This window comes from Filicampus tigris, chromosome 16, assembly GCF_054856515.1.
Source record: "Filicampus tigris isolate MCC_2025a chromosome 16, RoL_Ftig_1.0, whole genome shotgun sequence".
Lineage (NCBI taxonomy): Eukaryota > Metazoa > Chordata > Actinopteri > Syngnathiformes > Syngnathidae > Filicampus > Filicampus tigris.
In genome coordinates, this window is record NC_141232.1 from 9,655,888 (window position 1) to 9,679,888 (window position 24,001).

Consider the following 24,001-nt stretch of genomic DNA (forward strand, 5'->3'; position numbering starts at 1 on the left):
CCTGCAGTTCATTGCACAAAGTTTGTGGCACGACAAATGAGTCACACACGCCACTTGCATCGCGATGCATGATGTGCTTTGTCATTTCTACCTTCAAATGACTGCAAGCCCGTCATAGGGGAAGAAGGCGAACTCATTTCAATACTTTCACTCAGTGAATCCGAGATCATTTGTCAAATGAGATGCAAACCTTTCGAAAAAGGATTTGTAATTGTTCATATACGGCACAAATATAATGAAATGTTATATGATGGTGTATAAGCCAAAAATAACATTTACCTCCTACATTCACCGAGAAAAAAAGTTCACTCACTCAACAATCTCATTCACCCCAAAAATCCCTCCCATCTCACACTCACACCAATGCACTCAAAAACTCTACATGAATCTCAAACACACACACACACCAAAACTCTCAAATGCTAACCACCCATCTCTCATTCATCACCCAAGACTCCCACATACAGCCCAAAAACTCACACACACAGCCCAAAAAAACTCTCATTCCCACAAAACACCTCTTACATACACCAAAACTTATTCTCACATTTTAAAAACCTTTCTCACACGCAAAAAAAACTTTGCACTGAATAAACGCTCAAATTCACGCCAAAAAAAACCTTCCTCCAAACAATAACACTTGTTTATTGATCAAAATGTTTTCAAATTGCTGTAAAGTGGCATTCATGTCTTCTAAATTCACCACACCACAAAAATGTCGTTAATAATCCTGCCGAATTTGAATGATTTAAAATAGTGTCCAGTATGAGGCTACAAAATCATGAAAAAAATAAAATAAAACTGTTGCTATTAAAAACTGCTTAACGCTATCTATCTACAACGCAGTACTGCATAGTCTTCTGTCTTTTCACATTTTCAGCAATTATCTTGTACAAATGTGTAGATGAAATAAATCTCTGAATTGACTTTACAGGGTCTTTAAGGTTTTATCAGTATTGTAGCAGGGGATTAAAAAGTCATTTTCCAGTTTTGTGCCCAAGGTGCTTAGCTGGCTTAGTTTGTGGTTGAAGACAAATGAGTCAGAATGAAACCAAATTTGCGATGAATCATTTCCAGAAAAAAGCGAGACAAATAAAAACCAAAACCAAACCTCACTCTCAGTAAAGATGTCCCTAACAATGGAATGTAGAAAACATTCACATTTATTATGTCATTCATTATAAAACGGAATATAATTTGAATAAAAAATGAGAAAGAAAAAGCGATTACCTCTGAAACTGCGCTCAGCCAGGCTGCACGCAGAAAGTTGAATAAAAAGAAACGCAATGACTGGATGTTTCATTTAAGCCAAGGCCAGCTGTTGTCTCTTGTGAATCTTCCGGCTACATTAGCAACATGCGGAAGCGTTTCATCCCACAAGGACTCCTTTACAGACCTCACTTTAACTTGGGCAACATGCTAAATGCAAACAATCCCTTGACCCTGCCCTCTTGGCGTAGTTGTCAAATGCAAAGTCACAAGAAGGCACACGAGGGCTTTGAGCAAGTGCTGCATTGTTTGTAAAAGACGCGCCCGCTTGAGTCACAGAGTGTAAAACCTCTGCGCGCTGCTGTCACCGCTGAGGACAAGTGCCGCGTGTGTGTCCCGGCATGTGGCAGATGCCGCAGGAACGAGGTTTCTTGGCAGCGGGGGGTTTATCCCCCGTTAGCTTCCTTCCCTTCTTCCTTCCGTCACTGTTGCTATTAAACCCGCCGCCTTCGAAGCCACCTGACGGCGAAGAAAAGAAGTTAAAACACTGAATATTCTTTACGTGGCTTGTGAGTGTGCTCCTTGACGTTATGTGTGTTACTGTTTTCCCGGCATTCAATAAATGGCTGAAAAGTACACCGGCGAATGTGGCTCTCCTTTCCCACATGTTAGGGCATCACTAAAAACCCATATTAACGTTAGCTTAAAACAGGTTCGGGTAAGAGTTCTAATTGTAAAGGGAGGGTACCCACTTTGGGAGGAAAAAAAATACATTTTTACAAATCTTTCAAAATAGGACCTGGACATTCTCCCTAACAAAACTATTCTGTGTGTGTATGTTTTACCTTGTGCCGAGAGGTTTTCATCAGCCCACTGGAAGAAGTTACACTGTTCGTCTCTCGGTTTCCCGCAGGTGTGGAACACCCGTCCCTTGTTGGGCCCGTCCTTCTGAACAATGCGCGTCACTGTGGCCTCATTACAGTTACACGTGGTACCTCCAGCGCCTCCCCTGGGCCCACTGCCACCTCCTCCGGCCGTGTTCCTGATCCCCAGGGATTGCCTGGGTGGAGGTGGAGGCGGTGGCGGCGGAGGCCAATGATACTGCAGCGCCCCCTGATGGTTCGGCTGATCCGCCCACAGAAAGAAATTACAAGTCCCCGAATTGCACTTGTAGAACTGCCGTCCTTGGTTGGGGCCTTCTTTGCGCACAGTCAGCAAGATTGCATCCTGACCACAGTTACACACAATTATATCACTGTTGTGTGAGCTGAGACTATTGCCCCCTGGTGGTGGGCGAGGCTGTGGGGTCCAAGAGGGGGCGGAGGGTGGAGCGCAAGGTCTTGCGTTTGAACTTAGCGCTCGGGGTGGTGCTGGTCTCGAGGGCTCCTCTGTTCCTCCTCCTCTCAGATATTTAAGGTCCAGCACCTCTCTGAGAGTCTCATCACATCCACCGATGCAGCCGACGAACTCTAAAGGCATAAAGACGGGGAGGCTGCCCCTACGGAACTTGAACTTTAACCTGAAGGACACACAGAGGCAAATGTCAGCCATGATTTATTTCCACATTTAGTATACAGTGGATTTTTTTTTTACTCTAACTTGGAGTGAGAAATAAACAGCTTGAAGCAAGCATACTAGGCTCTTATTTAGACAGTGTGAGGGAGAGTGTGAGACCAGGCATTAAGGAATGCTTTTGAAAAGAATTCTTTACTACATTTGCAATGGTGGGTCGGGTGAAACTAAGAGGTTTTTTTTTTTTTTTTTTTTTAAATATGGTCTCTTTTATATCACATATTTTCACCTAATGCAGACAGGTTTGGAATGTATCTCCTGAGATAGTATCACTGTATCAGGAAAAGCACAATCAAATAAGTTAGCTCTTGTATGTGAGGTCGAATAATTGTTTTGAGAGGTTTTCTTCATTGTGTAACATCTTTGCCGAAATGGAGAGAAAAAAAAAAACTATCAGTGTATACCAGACAAGCGTGAGATGCAAGTTACATCTACTTTTCAAAATGCATGTCTAAAAAAAAAAAAAAAAAAAAGTTTATCTAAGAGCAGGTTGCCATGGCGATCAGCAAAGTAGCACTCGCAGGAGACGGCAACATTAAAAAGTTGTTGTATTTGTAATTAGTTACACAACAAACTGCTGGGTGAAATGTGAAGTTAAAAAAAATCTGGTTTTGTACATCAGTGTTGTGGTTCAGCTTTAAGGTCTGTACATCTGAAGAGTTGCTGTGGCAACAGATACCGGTGTGAAGCACTCTGTCTTGCTGCTTGCCAAATGTGCCCTATATTTGGACTGTTGCTCTGGCATTTGGTCAGAGGGTGAACGCCCACTGATACAAAGAATTTTGCCAGGTTTCTTCACAATTTAACTCACACTATTTAAAAAGAACCTCGCTTTTACAAATGGAATGTTGCTCGATTTTCATTGAGCGCTATTAATGTAACGTCTCTTGTTGTCATGTTGTATTGATGTAGAAACGCGCTGAATCATCCTGTCAGGTTTTTCCCAAATTTTGCACATGTGACTAAATATACGATGACCAAAGTAAATTAATAAACATGCAATGCAATATCTCTAACATTGTCAGGCATAATTATCTTTGTAAAAGCAGAAATTTCGATAAAGCTCTGAGTGGATTGTATTGAATTGGACATGTATGGCAGGTGAGAATATAATTGCCATGTTGAATAATGAGCTTTTATTGTTAGCTTGGATTGTTCTGAGCGTCGTAATTTGCATAAAACAGCATGGTATATAACCTTGTGCATTGTATAAAAACACACTTTTCATTTTTTTCTGAGGTAAGACAAAGAAGATGTGCATCATTACCCACAATTCTGTGCTTATTGGTACTTAGGCGGCTAAAAGACTTTCATGTGGCTGTTCTTCACAGCTATAAATACTTTCACCTTCATACATGGTTGTCCGCAATAAATTAAGAATCATTTATAGGCGCCACTGTTTCATAAACCTTGAAGTGTTAAAAAGCTTCAAAAAACTGCAGTCCAAACACCTTTCCCGCAATGATGCAGCACTTAAAGAGGCACATTGCCGAAGACCTCAGCTAATTATAACATCTCTGATTGCTGTGGTGACATCACTACCGATTGCAGCCTGTCACTGTGGCTCATGTTCCTTTCTCAGCATGCACCTGCATTTTGAGTTTTTCCCACAAGTGTAACTCGTTGCACATTTATCAGTTTAAAGTACTCACATGTGAACGGGCCGCGGCTGGCAGGTGGAACAAATGCTGTCATCCCGGCTGACCTCTAACACCGTGTCAGGAAACCAAACGGCTGTTTTGCAGGCTGGGAAGCCCACGCAGGACAGGAACTTACTACGAAGGTGGGAAGGTAAACATTAGTGGTCTATGTAAAAACATGGATTGACTAGAACAGGGATAATCAACTTAAATGCTGGAGGGGGACACAATGTTTAATCAGTGCTGCTGGAGGGCAACATAGGACCACACCATTTAATCAGATGTATGACAAAAAAAATTGTATTTTAAGTATGGACAAAATATATGTACATTTCATTTTTGATCCTAATTTTTCCCAGCATGTATAAAAGAAGCCGAAATATGAACATATTGATTCAGGTAGAGCAAAGTATTAAACATTTGTTTTTGTCACAGTAGACAAAGACAAACACGTTATTATGATTGATTTGTATGATAAAGAGAATTTGTTTTTTAATAAGCACAATGGCCTTGTTCATCTCACCCGTTTCCCTCCTTCCTCTTCTTCAGCACCATGTCCCGTCCACAGTGGGGACACTTCCTGACAGGCAGCGGAATCTCCATGTCTTGCTGCTCAGTTTCAGGGATCTCCAGAGCAGCACCCAAATACGGCGCCAGAGCTTCATCTAACCTACGGCGGCACAGATGTTTACTTCTTGATAAGCAACAGTCTACAGTGACTCAATCATTTCAGTAGTACGAGTGGTGTGTCTGAATAATACACGGCACTAACTTTTTTGCCTTCTTGACCGACTCAATGAAGACGGCCTTGTACTTCTGGATGTGGTGCTGCAACACGCTCCTTTTGTCCTTGCTTCCCTCTGATACCAACTTGAGGTCTGCCTCCAGTTCAGCCCGCAGGTGTGGTTTTGACATCTCATAGCCCATGGCGTTGTAACCTTAGCGCAGGGACGACAAGAATCGTTTCAGTTTATCACCTTCTTAATATTGTAGCACGTGAGTGTGAGGTTGTTTATGTCCTGTACCTTCCACCAGTCCCATGCCAAGCTCCCCAGGAAGAAACCTCTGATCAGCTGTCAAGCCCACGTACAGGCGACTTTTTATAGTTTCAATGTGCTCCGCATGTGTGGCATCGGTACCTGTTGAACACAGTAACACCGTTCAAAATTTTAAGGTTTAAAAATACTTCTCGGGTGACTCAAAGTCAATGTTAATTTTGATATTGAATGTACACGTGGCACACCGAACAGAGATTTATGCGTGGTGTTCGTTAGTGCTCGGGGCCAAATAAACTTTGAAAGCACATCCTCCAAATGTGTGTTTGTGACGTACCAATGCCATGCTTCTCCATTAGCGATATGAGGTCAGCTTCAGTGAGCAGCTGCGGAGGACTCGTCTGACCATCCACCATTTCAATAGCAGATGGCTGGAACTGGGAGCCTTGTTCATACACTGGAATCAGCTGGCACACGCAAAGCCATTTTAATTAAGATTCCAAACATTGCTCTTGGATGAAACACACACACACACACACCCCTCTTACCTTTGTGCTCCACTTGTCATAAGGATAAACATCTAAGTAATTCCTCGCAATGATCATCAGTCCTGAAGTGGAAAATTTCTCCTGAGCGATGTCTATGTCCACAATTGTCTCCTGCCCCAAAGCATCCTGGGATACACATGCCAGGAAGTGCCGGACAATGAACTCGTACACACGTCCCTCATTTCCCTGAAATAGAAAAACAACAACAATGGTGTTAAAACAACATTATTTTGTGTAAAGTAAATCAAATGTGCCTACCTGCAGTGTGTTTGTGTATTTAGTTGGGTGTATAGGGGGATGAGCTTGGTCCGAATTCTTGCCCTGTCGTGGGTTGGGACCCCCAGGCTGCTCAAGAACCCGCTGGGCGAATGCCCCCCAGTCAGGGCTCTGCATCTGCTCTTCCACCAAGGGGCTGAGAGCAAGGGATGCTGGGAAAATGTTTGTTTCCGTGCGAGGGTAGCTGATAAACCTTCACATAAACAGAATGTGATATTTCCGCTCGGTTCATCCAGAAACGTTCACAATCTTTACAGCCAACTTTAGCCAAGAAAGTCAATATTTTTCTTCCCAAAAGAATACCAGCTCACACTCACCCTTGTGTGTAAAGTTTCTCTGCAATTTTCATCGTCTCTTTAGCACTTATTCGCAGCTTTCGAGATGCCAGTTTTTCCAGTTCCTGATGCGGGAAAAGAGAAGAACATCATCAGGCGTGTGGAACCGATAGAGGAACAGGAACGAGTTTGGATGCTTGACTTTACCACAGTGTCCAATGGCAGTGGTCTCCATTTGCTCTTGGGCTTACTGGTTACTGAGGTGACTGTTGCTATGGGATCCTAGGAATAAAGTGAGAACGTTTTCTGGCATATAAAATTTAAGTATACTCACTTGTCATTTAGTAACAGGTTGACTTGTGTATTTAGAGTAAGCTGTGGTATAGTACTGCATGGCATTTTCATCACCCCAACTCGGTAATAAAAACATTAGCAACATCTCTCAGCGCAAGGCAGTCTAAAGTCTACACCACTGCAACCAATTGACACTCAATATATGGTTAAAGCAATATTATTGAAAAGTACACATCAAAATCAAACATCATTATCATATCATCAAAAAACGGAATATTGGCTATAGTTCTTGTATTGGGCTTCATTAGATTGTGCATGTGTACCTAATGTTGTGGCCAATGTGCTGAGCTTCGAACCAATTTCTTTCAAATGTACGGTGGTGTTTTTATGCTGCAGTAAGATGGGAGGGCACTTAAAATGTCATACACATTTGCACACGCACAACAAGAGTGGGCGGCAACCATGGTGCCTTGGCGGTTAGATACTGCCCTGCAAAAATCACCACATCGGAAATAAAATAATGAAGTGTATTAAAATATGAGTCATTGCCTTGATTTACCAGGTCACAGTTTGATTTGCAGCAGTCACAAAGGCTAAATAACCTGGTCCCAAAGTTAATGCTAGCAGAGTGTGCCATGCAAAATTAAGTAAAAGGCTGTGTGTAAACGTTTGCAATAATATCGTAAATGTTTATGAGCAGTCCTTTTGTGATGTTAAGTTATTGTAACAACATTGTTAAGTATAATTTTATTGTATACTTGGGTGTGAATGTGGGTGTGATTTACCATGCACTCTAATGTTGGTTTGTGTAAGAAAGAAAACCACTTTGGCCAGCAGTTTGGCTTTCAACTCACCAGAGAGTGAGGAGCCTGCAAAGCCGTGCCCGGGTAGTGCCACCTACACCTTTTGTGAGGATTTTTTCATTACGCCATTTGGCTTGGACATTTGGACTTTTCATTGCGAAGCAGATCATTAAATCGAAGAACCGCCAGCTGACTATGTCTTGTGCGTCTGTGCTGGGGGAACTCACGGAGCTAGTGAGATGGCTAGATTGTGATTTTTTAAAACTGAAAACAAGTGCAGTATGGGTGTTTATTTTTGATGATTACTGTATGTTCTACTCAGCGCTGACTAATTTGGCAAGCACCGCGTGTACAGTAAGTGTTCTTCTCGCAAAGTCACGAATTCTGTTGAGCAAATACGGGTACTGAGATTAGACACTAAATTGAAATCAACAATCCAGAGTGGATAAGCAATGCGAAGGCTATTGTAATAAAACCTGAATAAAATGTATACAAAACTGCTTCATGTCTTTCCAAAGAAACATTTAAGTGGGTTTTTCCCACTTTAGAATTACCGAGTAATGAATGGCGTGAGTCCAAAGTACAGAAACATGAAATGTGAAATAATAGTGGAGGTTGCCTCTTGCATGAATGAGATGCTATAGGTTAAAACGAAACTTCCCTTTAAAAAACAAAACAAAAAAACGTTTCATATCCTTCCATTTTTTGCGCCCACTACACCAGTGAGTTTAAAAGCTGCATTTATTTTATTTTGGAGTGGTATAGTGATGCATTTTCTTTTGGTTTGGTTTTCTTCCTGGCAATGATAGCTGCTCACTGATTGCTGACCCATTAAGTCTATGAACAGAAATGAATAAAAACCATAAGAAACTATTTTATACAAAAATATACCTTTTTCTCATATTTTGATAAACGTATCTTGAAACAATCTATTGAAAAAAGAAACCGGGCTACAAAAAGTGATTTAATAAAGTGTTATCTAAAAATATGAAACATCAGTTATTTGCTAAATGTAAATATGTTGGCTCATTAATAGTGCCTGTACTGTGACATTTGTCCACAAAAAAGTGCACTGTAAATAAAATAAAAAAAATATTGCTTTGAGAGATGATACCATAAATTGCAATTTCGATGTTGTGTCAAATAGAGTATTGTACCTCCATACAGATCTGGTAGAGCACGAGACAAGCTGTGTGGTTGAAGAGACGGTATCTTTTCCATCCAAACTCTACAGTGTCCTCCTCCACTTCATGAAGCACTGAAACGAGGAAGATGAAAAGTCCCGATTTAAATTTAGTTGCAATTACCATAATCAAAACACCAAACCTAGGTTAGATCTGTGTGTGCATGCACCCTTGATCTTGTAGAAAGTCTCAGGAATGAAAGCCTGGATGGCTTTGAAACGCTCCACCACGAAACCCAGAGTGGGAAACTGGCAGCTGCCGTAAGAGATGAGCTGATTGGCCAGGGACAGTGGGAAGATCTTCTGTAGGCGAAGGGTCTGAAATCTTGTGAAGGATGCACCTGTGTGTGTTCGGAGGGAAATGTATTCATAAAGTCTAAAGGCTACTGACATACGGTACCATCTGCGGCATCACAGAATCTTGAAAGGATCTTTGTCTTTTATTCTTCAGCATGATACAGTATGCGCCTCCTCACCTATTCGCAGGTCGAGTTCTTGGCGGACATCAACGGCATCGCTGATGTTAGCGTTCGGCTCTGATAGCGTCTCACAAGCTCTCCGAATGGAGTTGGGGGTGATTTCAGAAAACTTTGCCCGAAATACTTGCAAATTAGGCTTCACTTAAAAAAAAAAAAAAAAAAAAGTATTTATACCAACTTATCAATGATATGTGCATATCGACAAGTGTACTAAAGATGATATTGTATGGTGTTTACTGCCACTGAAAGGAGAAGTCTTACAATCAAACATTGCTTGGTCATTCTTTGCACTGTTAGGATTTCATTTACCCATACCTGCTTTACAGACATTGATTATTTCAAAGCCAATGTTCTCTCCCTCTCTGTCACAGTCAGTCCAGATAATTAAGGCCTGGCATTGTCTCACCTCCTTTTCCAATGTACGCTGCATGAGAAGGACAGCAAGGAGAGAGGAACTCAGTTGATAACCACCATTATTTATAAACAATACCACAGACACACGGAACATAAAAACAAAAGGAAAACAGAGTATAAGGTTCCATATTTTGTTTCAATACAAAGAATTATCTTGTTTTTTTTGGTAATTCCTCAGAAAGTTAAGGAGACATACCTTAATTTTTATCATGCCATCTGGGCAATACTTCTCTATCTCGGCATCAAACAATAGCACTGGATTGCAGCTGAGCCTTTGGAAAATGTAAAATGTAAATATGAAATCAACTATTGCATGTAAAGCCACATACAATACAACTGAATCCCAACAGGGTGTAACAGGCAAGTGGTGGAAATGTTCTTTCCAAACTTACCATTTCTGATAGGGGGCTTTAAATTCAAGAGCCAGTAAATGGCCTGAGACTGAGGTCATTGCTACCGTCACATTCTAGATGTAAAAATACGGAAACAAGTAGGTAGAGCAAACATGCAAATAAAAGAAATAGATAAGAGACAATTAGTATTTTACTGTGTTCAAATACCTGTCCAAAGAGATGATATTCATACTCATAGATCTTGTTAAACTTGGATAGTCCTTCCCTCTAAAAGAAAAAAAAAGAGAGATGGGAATTGGGGGGCGCCTTGCTCAAGGGCAGCTCGACAGAAGCCAGGAAGCATTCTTACATCTCTCAAACATCTAGTTGCCATTTTTACAATTCACAACACCATCTAGAAATAAGCGTCAATGACGACAAGAGACTAACCCGCATGGACCTGCCATTGGACATGATTTCGGAGATGCCTTTCGCTGCATCATTCTTCTCAGCTACGCAAAGGACCCGGTTGATCTGACCTCTACGCATCACGTCTAATATTGCCGATGACTCCTGCGCCGCAGAGCGACACCTCAGCTGGATACGCGGCCTCTGTTGTCCCAGTCGAAGCAGATGTTTTGCGAGGAGGTTCACTACTTGCATGCCTGGCCGCTACTTACTTAAAGCAGCCTCTTCGCCACTGTCCTTCCACCGTGTTGTTAGCATGTTAACTAAGAATGCTAAGTCGAGCAAGTACACACTTGAGCGAACGCAACCTGTCAACACGTCACACTTCAACAGTCTATAAAATAAAAGCTACCGTCGCCCAAATACATCTACCCAACTAACACTTTCTTCGTGGTGTCATCTGCTATTAGCAACGAAAGTTCACAATGTTTACAAACTGCGCGCCCACCCGTCAAATCCTACCGTATTCTGTGGTGGTGTCGTAACCTCCGTAAAATGGCGTAAATTATTTGACGTACCAAATTTATGCACACAAGTTTCACTTAAAAAACACTGATGTCCATTTGGGGGAAAACGATTGTACATGCAACATTATAATTCTTCAATGATGTCGGTGTCAATAAACAAGCCAACAAACAACCAAAAAACGTCACGTGGTCAAAAATACAGTAAACGGGTTTTGAGAATTTATTCCAACTTTGAAGATCATCCACGAAACCAATATCTATCGAAGCTGTAAGCCATTACTAAAGGTTGCAATTTAAATAGAGGAAAAACAATTACATGTCTTCTGCTGGTGAGGACTTCTTGCATCGGATTGGTGGACGAGTCACCTGACTCGACTCCAAGCAGCTGGGTAAACATGGCGTCAGTCTCACGGTGTAATGATGATGTCGTTCCTGTCTGCTAGCGGCGTGTTTGCTGGGAGCATCTGCGGATCAAACACGTCATCATGATGGAAATGAAGACATGAAGAAAAGACGGAGAGAGTCGCGTGATTTCATTGTGTTGATGCTTGACATTGCATGAAAGATCTGATGTTGGCCGGATGCAGGGATTGGCGCTATGATTGCTTTTGTTAGTAGGACGCTGACTTGTGTGCATGTCAAGTATTAACATCGAGCATCACATGGTGTGGACTAAAACCCCGGCGCCAACATTGAACACCGGGACACACTTTTCACATTGTGTGGAATATTTTTGCCGGACCTGAATGTCAGTGTGTGGACAGTGATCAGTGTGACTTTATATTCTCTATCTGCCTTTCAGCCGCGCTCCCTGCTTGCTTGTTCATAATTGATAGATGAGCTGCACAGTGTGGTGTCTCTCATGCCTTGTTCAACAATAGCATTATGATAGGTTCACCTGACGTGGTGGCTTTCACAAAAGAGGATGATGATGGCCAGAGCACTCCTGACCCATGGGCTATTCCAGAGGAGTTTTCCATTCCCCTCCACCCTCCGGCTGACACCAACCCTTGGGCCAAAACCTCCTATGCTAAATTCACAAAAGACTTCATCCTCATTTCGGAGTTCTCTGAGCAGGTGGGCCCTCAGCCTCTCCTCACCATTCCCGAAGACCCCAAAGTTTGTGGCACTTTTGATCTCAACTACTTCTCTCTTCGCATCATGTCAGTGGACTACCAGGCGTCCTTTGTGGGGCATCCGCCTGGGAGCGGATACCCTCGGCTCAGTTTTGTGGAAGACTCAAGGGTCGTACTGGGTGACTCTAAAGAGGGCGCTTTTGCCTATGTCCATCACCTTACACTGTATGACCTGGAGGCGAGGGGGTTTGTGCGGCCCTTTTGCATGGCGTACGTTTCAGCAGATGAGAGGAAGATCATGTTGCAATTTCAGGAGCTGTCTGTCCGCTTCTCAAAGGCCTCAGAGTGCTTGAAGGCTGGCAACCGCAGAGCCTTCGCCAAAGAACTCCAGAGGAAGCTTCGAGACCTAGAGTAAGTGCCTTCTTGAGTCAGTAGAACCACGGTCCCCCTTTTATAGCTAGGATCATTACACACTCACACACATTATGTGTCATAATTTCACTCAACTGTATTGTAAATTTTTAATGACGACCACAAAACAAAATAGAAAATGCAATTTCTGTAGAACGCTCAAGAGCTCATGCTGAACTGAAACAGCGCAATTGATTTTAATGGGAACAATGTTGAATGTGAGCTTTGTAATGTCATGGAAAATGTGGAATACTAAAAATGTGTGGATTAGGGGGTGATGTGAAAAACATTTCCCAAGATGTCCTGAATTTTGGTATTATTTTGAAGTTGGAATGTGCGAATTGGTTGAGAAATGTGGAAGGATGAGTGGAATTTTCAAAATATACCATTCATTTGAATAGGATTTATTTTCATGTAGAATGTGAAATTGTGGGGAAAGTAGGTATATGGAGAATGTGGAAAAACAAATATTTTGAAGTTGGAGCAATCGGATAACAAATGCGTGAAAGCGTAGCATGTAGAAAAACTACCGGAAACAATAAATAATAAGTATAAACTATTTTGTTTCGAATTATGTGTGAATGCTGCAGAACTAGAAATGAATAGATGACACTGTAGCTTACCAGGGCTCCCCTCCTATGTACTTTTGGTACTCAATTTTCTAAACCATTTCCCCCATTAAGGTCACAGGTAAACTACAGCCAATTGCAGGGCACATTCAGTACCAGTCAAAAGTTTGGAAACACCTTCAAATAAAATGGTCTCAGATCAAGAAATTCAAGCTATTAACTCTTGATAATGTACAGCTGTGAACCGAAAGTCATTCCAGATCATAAAGCATTATCAACATATCATAAAGCTGACTGAGAAAATAGCAAGATGTGCAAAGCTGTTATCTTGGGCAAAAGGTTCCCATTCTGAAGAATCTAAATTTCAGCATGAGACATATCCTGTTTTGATTAACATTTTTGTTTGCCAAATAATTCCATCACAATTTCTTAATAATGTGGAGGACTTAAGAATTAGAGGCTGCTTTTGACTACTACTGTATATTAGACAAAGAACCATTCACATTTACACATATGGACAATTAAGCGTGCAATAAGCAGGTGTGTTCTTGGAATGCGAGGGTATGCTGGAGTACTTGGAGAAAACCCAGCAAGCAAAAATTGAACGTAAACTCCAAACTGCAAACTTCACAGAGGAAGCCCGGAGTTGAGATTTGAACTCCACACCTCAAAACTGTGTGGCAGACACGCTAACTACTAATCCTACCCAGTAACAACACTAACGCAATGTATTAAGTAATAAACATTTGTCTGTGGTGACTGTGCTTGTTACCTTATGGCTCTGTCACACTTTGACCATGTTCTGCTTGTCACACGCAAGCATGCCACCGACCCTTGGCCTAAAAATTGTTGTTAATCTAAATGTTTCAGCGTGAACTCCCTCATATTTCCAATGCAATTCACTAGACAGAACTAATTGAGCAAAACATAAGCCTTGATTGACAACCACCCTGTTTTGTTTTCCTTCTTAGGTACACTCACTCTGTTCTGCAGAGGGAGGAGGGCCTGCAGAAAGAGGCGGGGCCTCAGTGCATGTATTCTGCTCATGCTGTGGAAAAGGCCAATGAGCTCGCCAACGTGGAAAAGAGCATATACGAACACAGAGACCTTCTGAGACAGATCAGCTCATACCCTCGTCGTCCCCGCCGGGACCCTCAAGCTGTTGCATGTCAGAAGTGTATGAGCGAGTGTGAAGAGTTCTATAGCAAGTATGCCAAGCTAGCCAACCCCTTGAGTTCCACTGACGCAGGAGGGATGGGAGGAGACAATGCTCAGGGACACAATGGTCATGCAGGCGAAGCGGACATTGGCGAGGAAGAACATGAGCGTGTTAAACGCAGGCCGTCCTATACGCCGCAGTTGATCAAAGCCAAGTCTGCAAAGTGTTTCGACAAGCGCCTCAAGACCCTCCGCGAGCTGTGCGACAACACCTTCTACGAGGCCACTGTGGAGCTCCTGAAGGAGACGGAAAGGAGTTTCCGAGGCGACCTGTGCTACCTGCACACGCGACGCTTGGACCGAGCCCTGCGGAGAAAGCAGAGCGTTATTAACTTTCTGTTTGAGGAGGATCTCTGTGAAGACGACTATGATGATCTTGACGGAAGGGCAACATTACGACCGTTTTGTGCTGTGAACCATGCTGTAGACAACTCCAAACTCATAAATCCAGTACCAGAGCCTCCAAAGCCTTTTGACCCTGCCGCTAAGACTAGCCATACTCGAGACCTCAAGCTTGACGACAACAATGTCAAGTCCTCCTGTTTCGACCAGGAATTGGATACCCAGAAGTGCTCAGAGAAACCGAATGGACAGTGTAGCAACCAGGAAAGTCCGGAGCCAGAGGTTGTGGATGCTGAGTCTGACTCGACCCCAGACCTCGACCATAAAACTGATCTGGATGGTGAGAGCAACAGTGAATGGGTGGAGGCCACTACTGATGAAAATGGGGGACCCAAGGCTTTGTCCGAAGAAACTACAAGGAAGGAAGGATGCAAGAAACACTCTAAATTTGTTCCGATGGACGCCGCATGCTGTATGGCTCATGAAGGTTTTCTCGATAATTCGCCTGATGTGGTGCCCCATCTCGCTGTCCGCCTGCAGAATGCTCAAATCCTGGTGGTCAACCAGGAGCCCCAGGCCCTACTTCCACTCCAGGAAGACTATACTGTGGGATCCCCATGCTCAGAGAACCACACAGCAGGACTGCTGGGAGATGCGGTGTCCCGTACCTCAGCCGACGACGGGTCGGATTGTACCATGAGTGCATCGACCGGTTCGGATTGGACTGCCTCCCCTCTCGGTAATGAGGGGATTCTGACCCTGCGTCTGAAGAAGAAGGCCGGGCAAGGGGCCTTGAGGTTCGTGCGACAGTACCCCTTTGCTATGCAGGCTCTGTGGTCTTTGCTGAGCGGCAGGACTCTGGTAGTGCTCGGGGCCGATGAGGCAAGAGTTCGTCGGCTGGTTTCTGCTCTAGCCATATTTGTGCCTGCTCCGGGAAAGTGTGGCGAGCGAGTCCAGGCTTGGCTGTGCTGCCCTTTCACCCTTACTGACCTGCACAGGTGGAAACTTATTGGATTGCAAAGGTATCGTTCATCTTTTGTGTACATTTTGGAGTGTTCAAGGAAAAATAAATGAAGGTTCCTTCGTTAATCTGGATTGACTATAACGAAATGCTTACAGATCTGTGAAATAATTCATACAAATAAATGGTAAATATAATTAAATTAAATCTTAAAGAAAGTCAAGCCCCAAAAATTCTTAACAATAATATGTTCTATGTACCTCCACTAGTCCAAAACATGGCATTCTGATTAATATTGTGTTTGTGGAATATGATTGGTTGTTACCTGAGCAACTGTGATGTTATTTTCAGTCAACAGCAAGTGGCAAAATGGCCGCCCCCTGAGATAGACAAAACCTTAACTCATATTCCACAAACACAATATTCATCAGAATGCCGTGTTTAGTCTTGTGGGGCTGCATATTATTGTAAATAACATTTTTGGATTGAATTCCCTTCAAATTCCCTCCAAAAAAGCGAAACCTTTAGTGCATACTGGGGCAACAGAATGCTGTTTTTTTAATCTATTGTTTATAATATGGTGATGATAATGAAAGACCACAAAAGGCCCAAAAAATAATTGAAAATGACCTTATTAAACATGTATTGACTTCCTTGTAACCCGCAGCGCTGATTGCGGGATGTCGCAACTTACAAAGATTTATCTTCCTGTCTCAGAGCGGCGTCTCCTGTGGGTTCCAGCATGCTGTACTCCCTGTCCCGCTACAGCCGCTACATCTCCATCCTGGATGCCGACCAGAAGACCTTGCGCTGCCCACCTTATCGTGGCGAACTGCTCGCCAACATGGCTGACCACCGCACTTACGTCCGCCGTGGCTCCACCTACTTCCTTCACGTCCAGAGCACACTGTGTCGTCTGGCGGCTAAAGCCTTTCTGTTCACCTTCACCCACCACCTTCACCTGCCAGTCAACACCACGGAGGGTCCGGAAGGCGTGGAGGCACGACGCCTTTGCTTTCTTCAGGAGCATCTGGGGCTGGGAGAGGACGACAGGCAGATAGTGCTCTACCTCAGCCACCTGATCACTCAACACTACCTGCACACCGCTGACGGCCGCAATGCAGCAGCGCCTTCTTTTAATTTTCACTACACCACCAGCGTTTTATACAAAATCTGATCTTTTACAGGGAAACGCCACCCTTTTTGTTTTTAATGGACGAACGATGATCCTGACCTTGAGGATGATCATTTTAATTTGAGATCAAACTGCACTGATTTTATTGTATTATCTCTGCATATCTGCCTTGCTGTTTTTCTCTGGTCTTGTGTGTGTAGGAATCAAGGAAACAGAGTAGTGAATGTCAGTGAGTGGTTCAGCTGTGAAAGCATGTTAACTCATGACTTGTTTTTTTTTTTTGTGGACTAAACTTACACTGATATAGTAATCATAACACAGCAGTGAAATGGTCAATATATGCATATTGCTGCATTGGTTACATTGCGGGATCAGTTCCTTCTCAAACACACGATATGCGAACAATGTATATTTTTTTATTGTGGTAAATTATTTGGACACTGCTGTTCGTGTACAGAAATAGCTTGTTTGGTCTGAGACAAACTTGCATCATGCTGATATTCTGTCCGTGAAACGTCATTAGCACCATTCAAATTTTGTTCCAACTTTGTCAACTAAAGCTGTCTCACTGATGAGTTTTGAACCACACTCTTGCATCGTTTGAATCTTGTAGAGGTCATGAGTTCTTTAACCCACATTTATGTAGTGACAATGTACTCCATTGTCGTTTCTCCAAACGGGCATGCAATGGTGGACTTTTAATCGTAGATTTTATTCAAGAACAGTGAGCAAACATTCCCATAGGCTTTTTTCAGCCCAATTCAATTTGATCAGGTTGTCTTGTCTTCACGCGATGGTGCATGTCCTGAGAAATAAGGTCACACAAATATTCTCCCTTGGGGGCGCACAACAGCAACAAAAAAAAACGTGGTGACGTGATCCGCTGTTGTACATTTTTGTGGTGTTTGACTCTCAGTCAGGAGTACTTTCAAGCTATTTAACCTTAAGGTATTGAATTTCACTGTTGTCTTAAAGGTGTGAGTGTTGTGGTCAGCATGAGACTGTCTTGTGCCACAGTGAAATATTATATTGGTAATGTTTCTGCTTTATCATGTGTGAAAGAATAGTTATGGAAAGGATGCTTGAGTCTGATTGGTTTGGGTGAGGAAGGATGGGTGTTACATATCTATAAAACCATCAGTGGTCCTTGTTGGGTGTAATCACAAAACTCGACTTTGTTTTTTTTTTTTTTAACTTTATCCAGTCCAATTCCACAAATGAATCTTGGAAATCTGAAATCAGCCATTGAAACAAACCTAAAGAAGAGTCCTCTCTATCTGTTACACATTTCTGTCGCTAATTATGTGGTGTTGTTGTAATTCTGTATCCACTATGTAACTGCATGGGGTAAAAGGTCTTGGTGGGACTGCTGTCCTTTCTCCGAACAATGGAAAAAGATCTTTAAGACATTTTTGTGTCGCTTCAACTGTCTTGAAGACTAATTTGGAGCGAATCTAGAGCAACATTACATTTCACTTGACATATTTTTTTTATCCCATTTGCTGCATGTAACCTATTAAATACATTTCAAATGTTATCAATTTTCCCTGTATTGCAAAAAAAAAGTGAATGTAATCTCACGACCAAGCTATACCACAGTGATCTTAACATGTAAACACTCAGTGTCCTTAATTTACATCTGCATGTCTGTGCACATTTTGTATGTATCACATCTTGAACGGGGCAGTGTTATCTTCAGCAGACATGTTTTGTTTTGTTTTTTTAATATAGCTCATATTGATCTACATGCTTTTAAGTCATTTTTCCATTAAATTATTTAAATCCATTAACATTTTCGCACTGTTTAGTTTACACAGGAGTTAAATGAGTGATCAATGACCCTGATGCTCACTGACTGATACTGAACAAATAATGCATCCGACAGATCATTAAACATGACGTGCTCCCAGAGACTCGTGTTTGTGTGACTTGTTTCCAATATGACGTATGTGCTAGCTTTTGAGGTGGCATGAATAATAAATCTTCATTGGGGAAAACAGCTCATTCTCCTGCAGCAACTACAAAAACAGGGTAAAGAAAAGTGAAGTGATGAGTGTATAGAATTAAAAATCAAATCTTGGAAGACAGATTATTTGGACGGTTTGAATCTCCTCCATTTAAATCTAACACATCAACATTCTAATTCGGCAGCAACTGTAACTTGATTTAGAATAAATTCCATTATTTCTTAATGTGATGACTTGTTCTAAATATATCCTAATTATTGCCTTTGAAGCTCACCTAATGAATGAGCAGTTGAACACCATTCTAAGCTCGGCTACTGTGACTGGCTACTTTAAGAAGGTGGATTCATTAACAGATGTGTGACAGGAAGTTAATCAGAATTGTTTTATTGAAATTATGACAACAAAAGAGGGTTTTAAAAACTAAATCACACTCAGCCCTCTTGAATGAAACAAAACATGTCAGACCTGAAACAATAGATTTAAAGACAATTTCCTCCTTTGAGGTATTGAAGATAAAGGTTTCAGACGGTAAAACACAAAGAAAACAGCTGTAATGAATACAAGAAGGCCCCTGTCAGTGTATTTCTGAGCCCTATAATGACTACGGGGAATGATGCTGACAAAAGTAAGGAATAATATCTGAAGCAGGTGGTGAGATGCATGACAGCAAAGTTGGAGACTGGGCAAGTCTTTATGTCCTACACTTAACCAGAACATCCTCTGCATCCACAGTGGGTGCATTCAATGATCCTTCCCTACAAAGAGACAAGAAGTCAGAAAGGGTAGAATAGGTGAGAAAGTTATTTCGATACATGAAGTACATATAATGAAACAGTAAAAAATTCTCCACTCAAAACATTTCTCTATCATTTGAAAACCATGTCTATGCAGATGGGCCTCTAAATTTTTGTCAGAGAATATTATCCTTGTTTGTGTGTGTATCCGTACTGAAAATGTGCTTGCAAATGCACTGAAACGAATATGGTAAAAGTACAATTGCATAATAAGTGAAAATCCTGAAACTGCTTTAAGACTTACAACTTCCAGCTTGCTCTTTGGAACTCTGCAAATGCAGTTGGTCCCAAAGTTGGTGTCTCGCGTTTGGATGCAACGCAAGCAGCACAGGTTCTCATAGCCCTGCTTTTTCCACTTGGCAATCAGGTTCTTGTCAGCATAGCCTTCCTTTATGCAGTACTCGTACAGCTCTGCCAGGACGCACGCATGTAGAAAAACATTTAGTTGACATCTTACACACTATAACAATTTAATGAGCTGTTACATCACAAGATAAATAATACAGATAAATATGGTCATCCTTACCTCTGCTGATGGCTTTTCTTTTGAAGAAGAGGTCGTAAATGTACCGACTCCGCTGATGATGCAGTCTGAAAATTGGCCAAAGAGCTTCGACTTTCCTCTTACCCTCATGAGGTTCAGTTTCAGCTGACAAGAAGCAGAAATAGAAGGGGATATGAATGTCCGACATCTCGAACAGTGGAAAGCAACAGGCAACACGTTAACTCCATATGTGGAATCGAATGTTTCAAATTGGTGTTTGTACGCGTTTCAAAATATTATAGTTTATTTCGATTACAATTACGCCCTGCGGCCATTGGTTAAAATGATCGCTAAATTATCTCGTTTCAGCTTACCTTCTCTCATTTTCTGATCAAGCTCATCCAAAGTAGGTTCAATGAGTTCCCAGCCGTCTGGGGGTGGCTTACGACTTCTCTTAACTTTCGGCATTTCCCTACACTTTGTCCAATTCAGAACAAAAGCTCCTAATGTTTTCCTGTTTGGCTAGCGAAACCGTCTCAGGCCCTTGAATTAGTCGTCACCGGGGTCCGTTGGAAGATCGACTCACATTTGACGTCATCACACCATATATTTATTTATTTATTTACATTTCTTTTTGGTTATGTTTCGGACTAATTTGGCATTTAATTCTTCCCATACATTAATTTAGGTCAGTTTATGGACACTTTCTGAGACAAAATTGACGCAAATAGCTTGCCATCGTTTTTGTGATATTGCATCACTTTTGGGTACAAGTTCAATGCCGTTAAGAAAGCAAAAATATATATTGTTTTGTTTTTCATTTGTATCACATAATATACAGATAATAAAACAAAACATGGTGCCGTAATACTATTATGTGCTTTTTCCGGGGGCAAGTGTTTGACATATCACCCACCATTTCTTCATTTTGAAGATATTTGAACAGGCATATCTTTGGGTACAACACATCACTGCTGGATTGTGTTGCTCATCTCCGAGTTTAGCCAGCTGTCAGCTTTCTTCGGCCTTCCCATGTCTTTTGTTTTTTATTAATTGTTAGTCAGCTATTGGTCTACAGTATTCATTTCTCGAAATGCCCAAAGGAGGTAAGATGATTGTGTAAAACGCCAAATGATGAGTAAATTCACGTTTTTAAATATAATATTAGCACGCGTTAGCTACTTTAAAACAGGTAACGATTGCTGTGAAGAACACGCAGAGTGGGATCAGTTACGCGTTGTTTCGCTTGGTTGCGTTCTAACATTTCTCATATGGAATGTGTATAAAAACGTTTGCTGTATGCGTCGAATCGATTTTCGTCCTCACTGTGAGTAGTAAACAAGGCAAATCTCTTGACGTCTGTCATCTTCACTTTAGGTAGGAAAGGTGGCCACAAGGGTCGCATGCGGACCTACACAAGTCCAGAGGAGATTGACGCCCAAATGAAGGCGGAGAAGGAGAGGAAGACGGTAGTGTATACATAAAAAAAGAAAAAGAAAACCATGCCGATAATTTACAGGTCGATTACATACCATTTGTCTTGCCACATCTTAATTGTTTGTCCTCTTGCTTTTGAGCCTCTGAAAAATAAATGAAATGTTTCTATGTCCCGAATTCAGCATATGATTTTTCTTTTATAATCCCCAAATTTACAGTATTTGATATCAGTGAGGGGTGTTGTGTACTGTATGATTTTGTTACTGTTGTCTGTTTTTTTCTGCAAGTTCTTGACAACTGCATTATTATATTAAGTTGTTTATTCAGTGTTCTCTATGTTGTCAGGATGAGGATGAGGGTGCAGCTCAGACTGACGCTACGGAGAAGTTGCAAGGATCAGGATCAGATGATAGTGATGATGAAGGTTCACAGGTACAGACACACTATTTTTTATTTATGTATTTTTTCAAGAATGCGCTTTGAGCTGTTTTGATGTGTTTGCAGAGGAAAAGAGTTGGTGTGGAGGGCTTGATAGAAATTGAGAACCCCAACAGAATTGCTCAGAAGTCCAAGAAGGTGACACACATCGAGTTGGATGAGCCCAAGCAATTATCGAGGAGAGAAAGGTGCATACTCTCAAATGGGGTCTTTGGGAGTTAGGGTCTGCAAAGCATAAACACACGGTGTGTCAGAGAAGTTACTCCAGGATGGTAAGGTTTTTCTGATTCTTCAGATGCTCAGGGCGTTGTGAGTAGGTGTGTTGTCATGATGAAGCAGCCACGAGTATTGGCAAAATTCTCGCCTCTTCTCATGAACAAATCAAATGCTACAGGATTTCTTTGTAGACGTGCTGGTTGATTGTCTGGTCAACATCGAAAGGAAAAACTCTTCTTATATCTTTTGTGAAACTAGTCTTGGAACTTGACTGATACACCTTATACATTTTTTTTTGTATAACGTCCCTAATGTTCAAATTCTACGTACTAAATACAAAGACAAATGAATGTTTTCTCTTGTGTTTAGTTTAATGTACACTCTATTTTATTTTCACATTGATTGGGTTTTAAGATCATTGAAGTCATTTTTCGCATTTAAATCAAAACTTAGTCTTTTGTTGATGTTTTCACATGATTTTCTAACTCTAGTTGATTTCTCTGTGACATTCAGTTGAATTCAAGTCTTTTTCCCCAACTCTGTGCACACAGAGAGGAAATTGAAAAGCAGAAAGCAAAGGAGCGCTACATGAAGATGCATCTCGCAGGAAAGACGGACCAGGCCAAAGCTGACCTCGCCCGCCTCGCCATCATCAAGAAGCAGAGAGAAGAAGCAGCGAGAAAGAAAGAGGAAGAGAAAAAAGGTATCGTGTTTGAATGGGAAAAAAATATGCATGTACAATGGTGCCTTGCGACACGGTATGAGTGACCTGACTTGAGAATTTTCGAGATACAAGCCGTCGTGCGACAGATTGTTTTGTTGTTCTTTGACCTGCGAGCCAAAATTTGAGATACAACTGCTGTATGATGGCAGTGAACTCACTCCTTCAAAAAAGGGACTTCAAGATGTTTACTGACACGCCTAGCTAAAGTTTTAATAGCAAACTAAACAATGAAACAAAGAGAATTACTCTTTGTGTATGTAAAACAATCTCATAGTTTTTTCTTAGATAAATATTTTAGTGGCTATTTGAACACAAACAATGCAGCAACACATGTAGGTAGACAATACAACAATACTCACAGGCATATATGATTTATCCCCTACTGAAACGACTAATATAACTGCAGCTTACTGAAGACCGTCTCCATGGACATTTATCTGTTTGTCTGTATTATACTGCCCCCAGGTGGCCAAGGCATGTACACCAAAGGGAGCAGCACAGTGTCCTTTTGAATTGAAGCAAAAACATTTTGGGAAAAACTGTTTAATGCTGCACATTATATTAAATTAAGTAATACTGTATTCTTTTATAAAATACAATAATAAAGAGTTAAATTTTTCGCTGAAAAACACATTACAATTTTTGGGGGAGATGGGCGGAAGATAGAATGGAATAATAGCATTTTAATTCCTTTAAAAGGAAAAGATGATTTAAGATGTGTTTTTGGTTTCATAACTGGTCACGCAACAAATTAAATATGTATCTCAAGGCACCACTGTATATATAATCAAGGAATAGTTAAGTAAGATATGAAACTCATTTGGATGTCCTTATCCACATGTTTTTTCCTTCTTGCAGCAAGAGAGGCAAAAGAAGCAGCAGCAGCAGCGGCTAAAGGATTACATTCCCTCTCACTAAAATGATGCATAGTATTTATCAGAACCATTTCCCCACTTTTATGGACTGACGCAATATGAATTAGACTATTTGGAAGAAATAAAAGTGCAACGAATAGTATTATTCACCTTACTGATGATGCACTTTGGCGTGGAAAAATGGCCATATTGGGAAAGCTTCAGCTGGGTCATACAATTGGAATGAAGCTATGAGCTTTTACATTATATGAATCACACTGATCATTGTATAATGTCCATTTTGCTTATTGAGCATCAGCGCTGTTTCCTTTGGGTTTTACACTGTATATAACTTAATCATGAAAATATTTCAGATTAATATGATAAAAATATTCAAACATTTATTTCTTCATTTGATGT

The 24,001-nt window shown here is 41.4% G+C and overlaps 4 protein-coding genes across 8 annotated transcripts; 2 read left to right on the forward strand and 2 right to left on the reverse strand.

Annotated features, from left to right (window-relative positions):
- Positions 1-676: 676 nt before the first annotated feature.
- top3a (DNA topoisomerase III alpha) lies at positions 677-11,384 on the reverse strand. 4 transcript variants are annotated; one of them, XM_086056154.1, is made up of 19 exons: positions 11,272-11,384; positions 10,249-10,308; positions 10,081-10,154; positions 9,885-9,960; positions 9,590-9,698; positions 9,272-9,415; positions 8,966-9,136; positions 8,770-8,870; positions 6,723-6,797; positions 6,558-6,640; positions 6,223-6,433; positions 5,965-6,150; positions 5,754-5,883; positions 5,447-5,560; positions 5,194-5,359; positions 4,945-5,091; positions 4,434-4,556; positions 2,055-2,728; positions 677-1,728 (listed from the first exon to the last, which is right to left on the reverse strand). In XM_086056154.1, exons 1-19 carry the CDS (start codon positions 11,350-11,352, stop codon positions 1,574-1,576), a joined length of 2,880 nt encoding a protein of 959 aa, XP_085912280.1. In that variant the 5' UTR covers positions 11,353-11,384; the 3' UTR covers positions 677-1,573. The 4 variants fall into 4 exon arrangements, with proteins under 4 accessions (XP_085912280.1, XP_085912279.1, XP_085912278.1 ...); XM_086056153.1 differs by lacking the exon at positions 11,272-11,384 and adding an exon at positions 10,951-11,183; XM_086056152.1 differs by lacking the exon at positions 11,272-11,384 and adding an exon at positions 10,471-11,015.
- On the forward strand, positions 11,303-18,578 carry smcr8a (Smith-Magenis syndrome chromosome region, candidate 8a). Of its 2 annotated transcripts, XM_086056158.1 has the most exons (4): positions 11,941-12,032; positions 12,124-12,442; positions 13,983-15,593; positions 16,250-18,578. In XM_086056158.1, exons 2-4 carry the CDS (start codon positions 12,297-12,299, stop codon positions 16,707-16,709), a joined length of 2,217 nt encoding a protein of 738 aa, XP_085912284.1. In that variant the 5' UTR covers positions 11,941-12,032; positions 12,124-12,296; the 3' UTR covers positions 16,710-18,578. The 2 variants fall into 2 exon arrangements, with proteins under 2 accessions (XP_085912283.1, XP_085912284.1); XM_086056157.1 differs by having other exon boundaries at positions 11,303-12,442.
- A 424-nt stretch (positions 18,579-19,002) lies between these two features.
- bud31 (BUD31 spliceosome associated protein) lies at positions 19,003-20,504 on the reverse strand. The gene is made up of 4 exons (XM_086055932.1): positions 20,287-20,504; positions 19,955-20,077; positions 19,673-19,839; positions 19,003-19,389 (listed from the first exon to the last, which is right to left on the reverse strand). The coding sequence occupies exons 1-4, from the start codon at positions 20,378-20,380 to the stop codon at positions 19,339-19,341; spliced, it is 435 nt and encodes a 144-aa protein (XP_085912058.1). The 5' UTR covers positions 20,381-20,504; the 3' UTR covers positions 19,003-19,338.
- Positions 20,505-20,854: 350 nt separating this feature from the next.
- On the forward strand, positions 20,855-23,985 carry pdap1b (pdgfa associated protein 1b). Its single transcript, XM_086055931.1, has 6 exons — positions 20,855-21,018; positions 21,290-21,381; positions 21,695-21,781; positions 21,854-21,975; positions 22,555-22,706; positions 23,586-23,985. The coding sequence occupies exons 1-6, from the start codon at positions 21,006-21,008 to the stop codon at positions 23,648-23,650; spliced, it is 531 nt and encodes a 176-aa protein (XP_085912057.1). The 5' UTR covers positions 20,855-21,005; the 3' UTR covers positions 23,651-23,985.
- Positions 23,986-24,001: the final 16 nt, after the last annotated feature.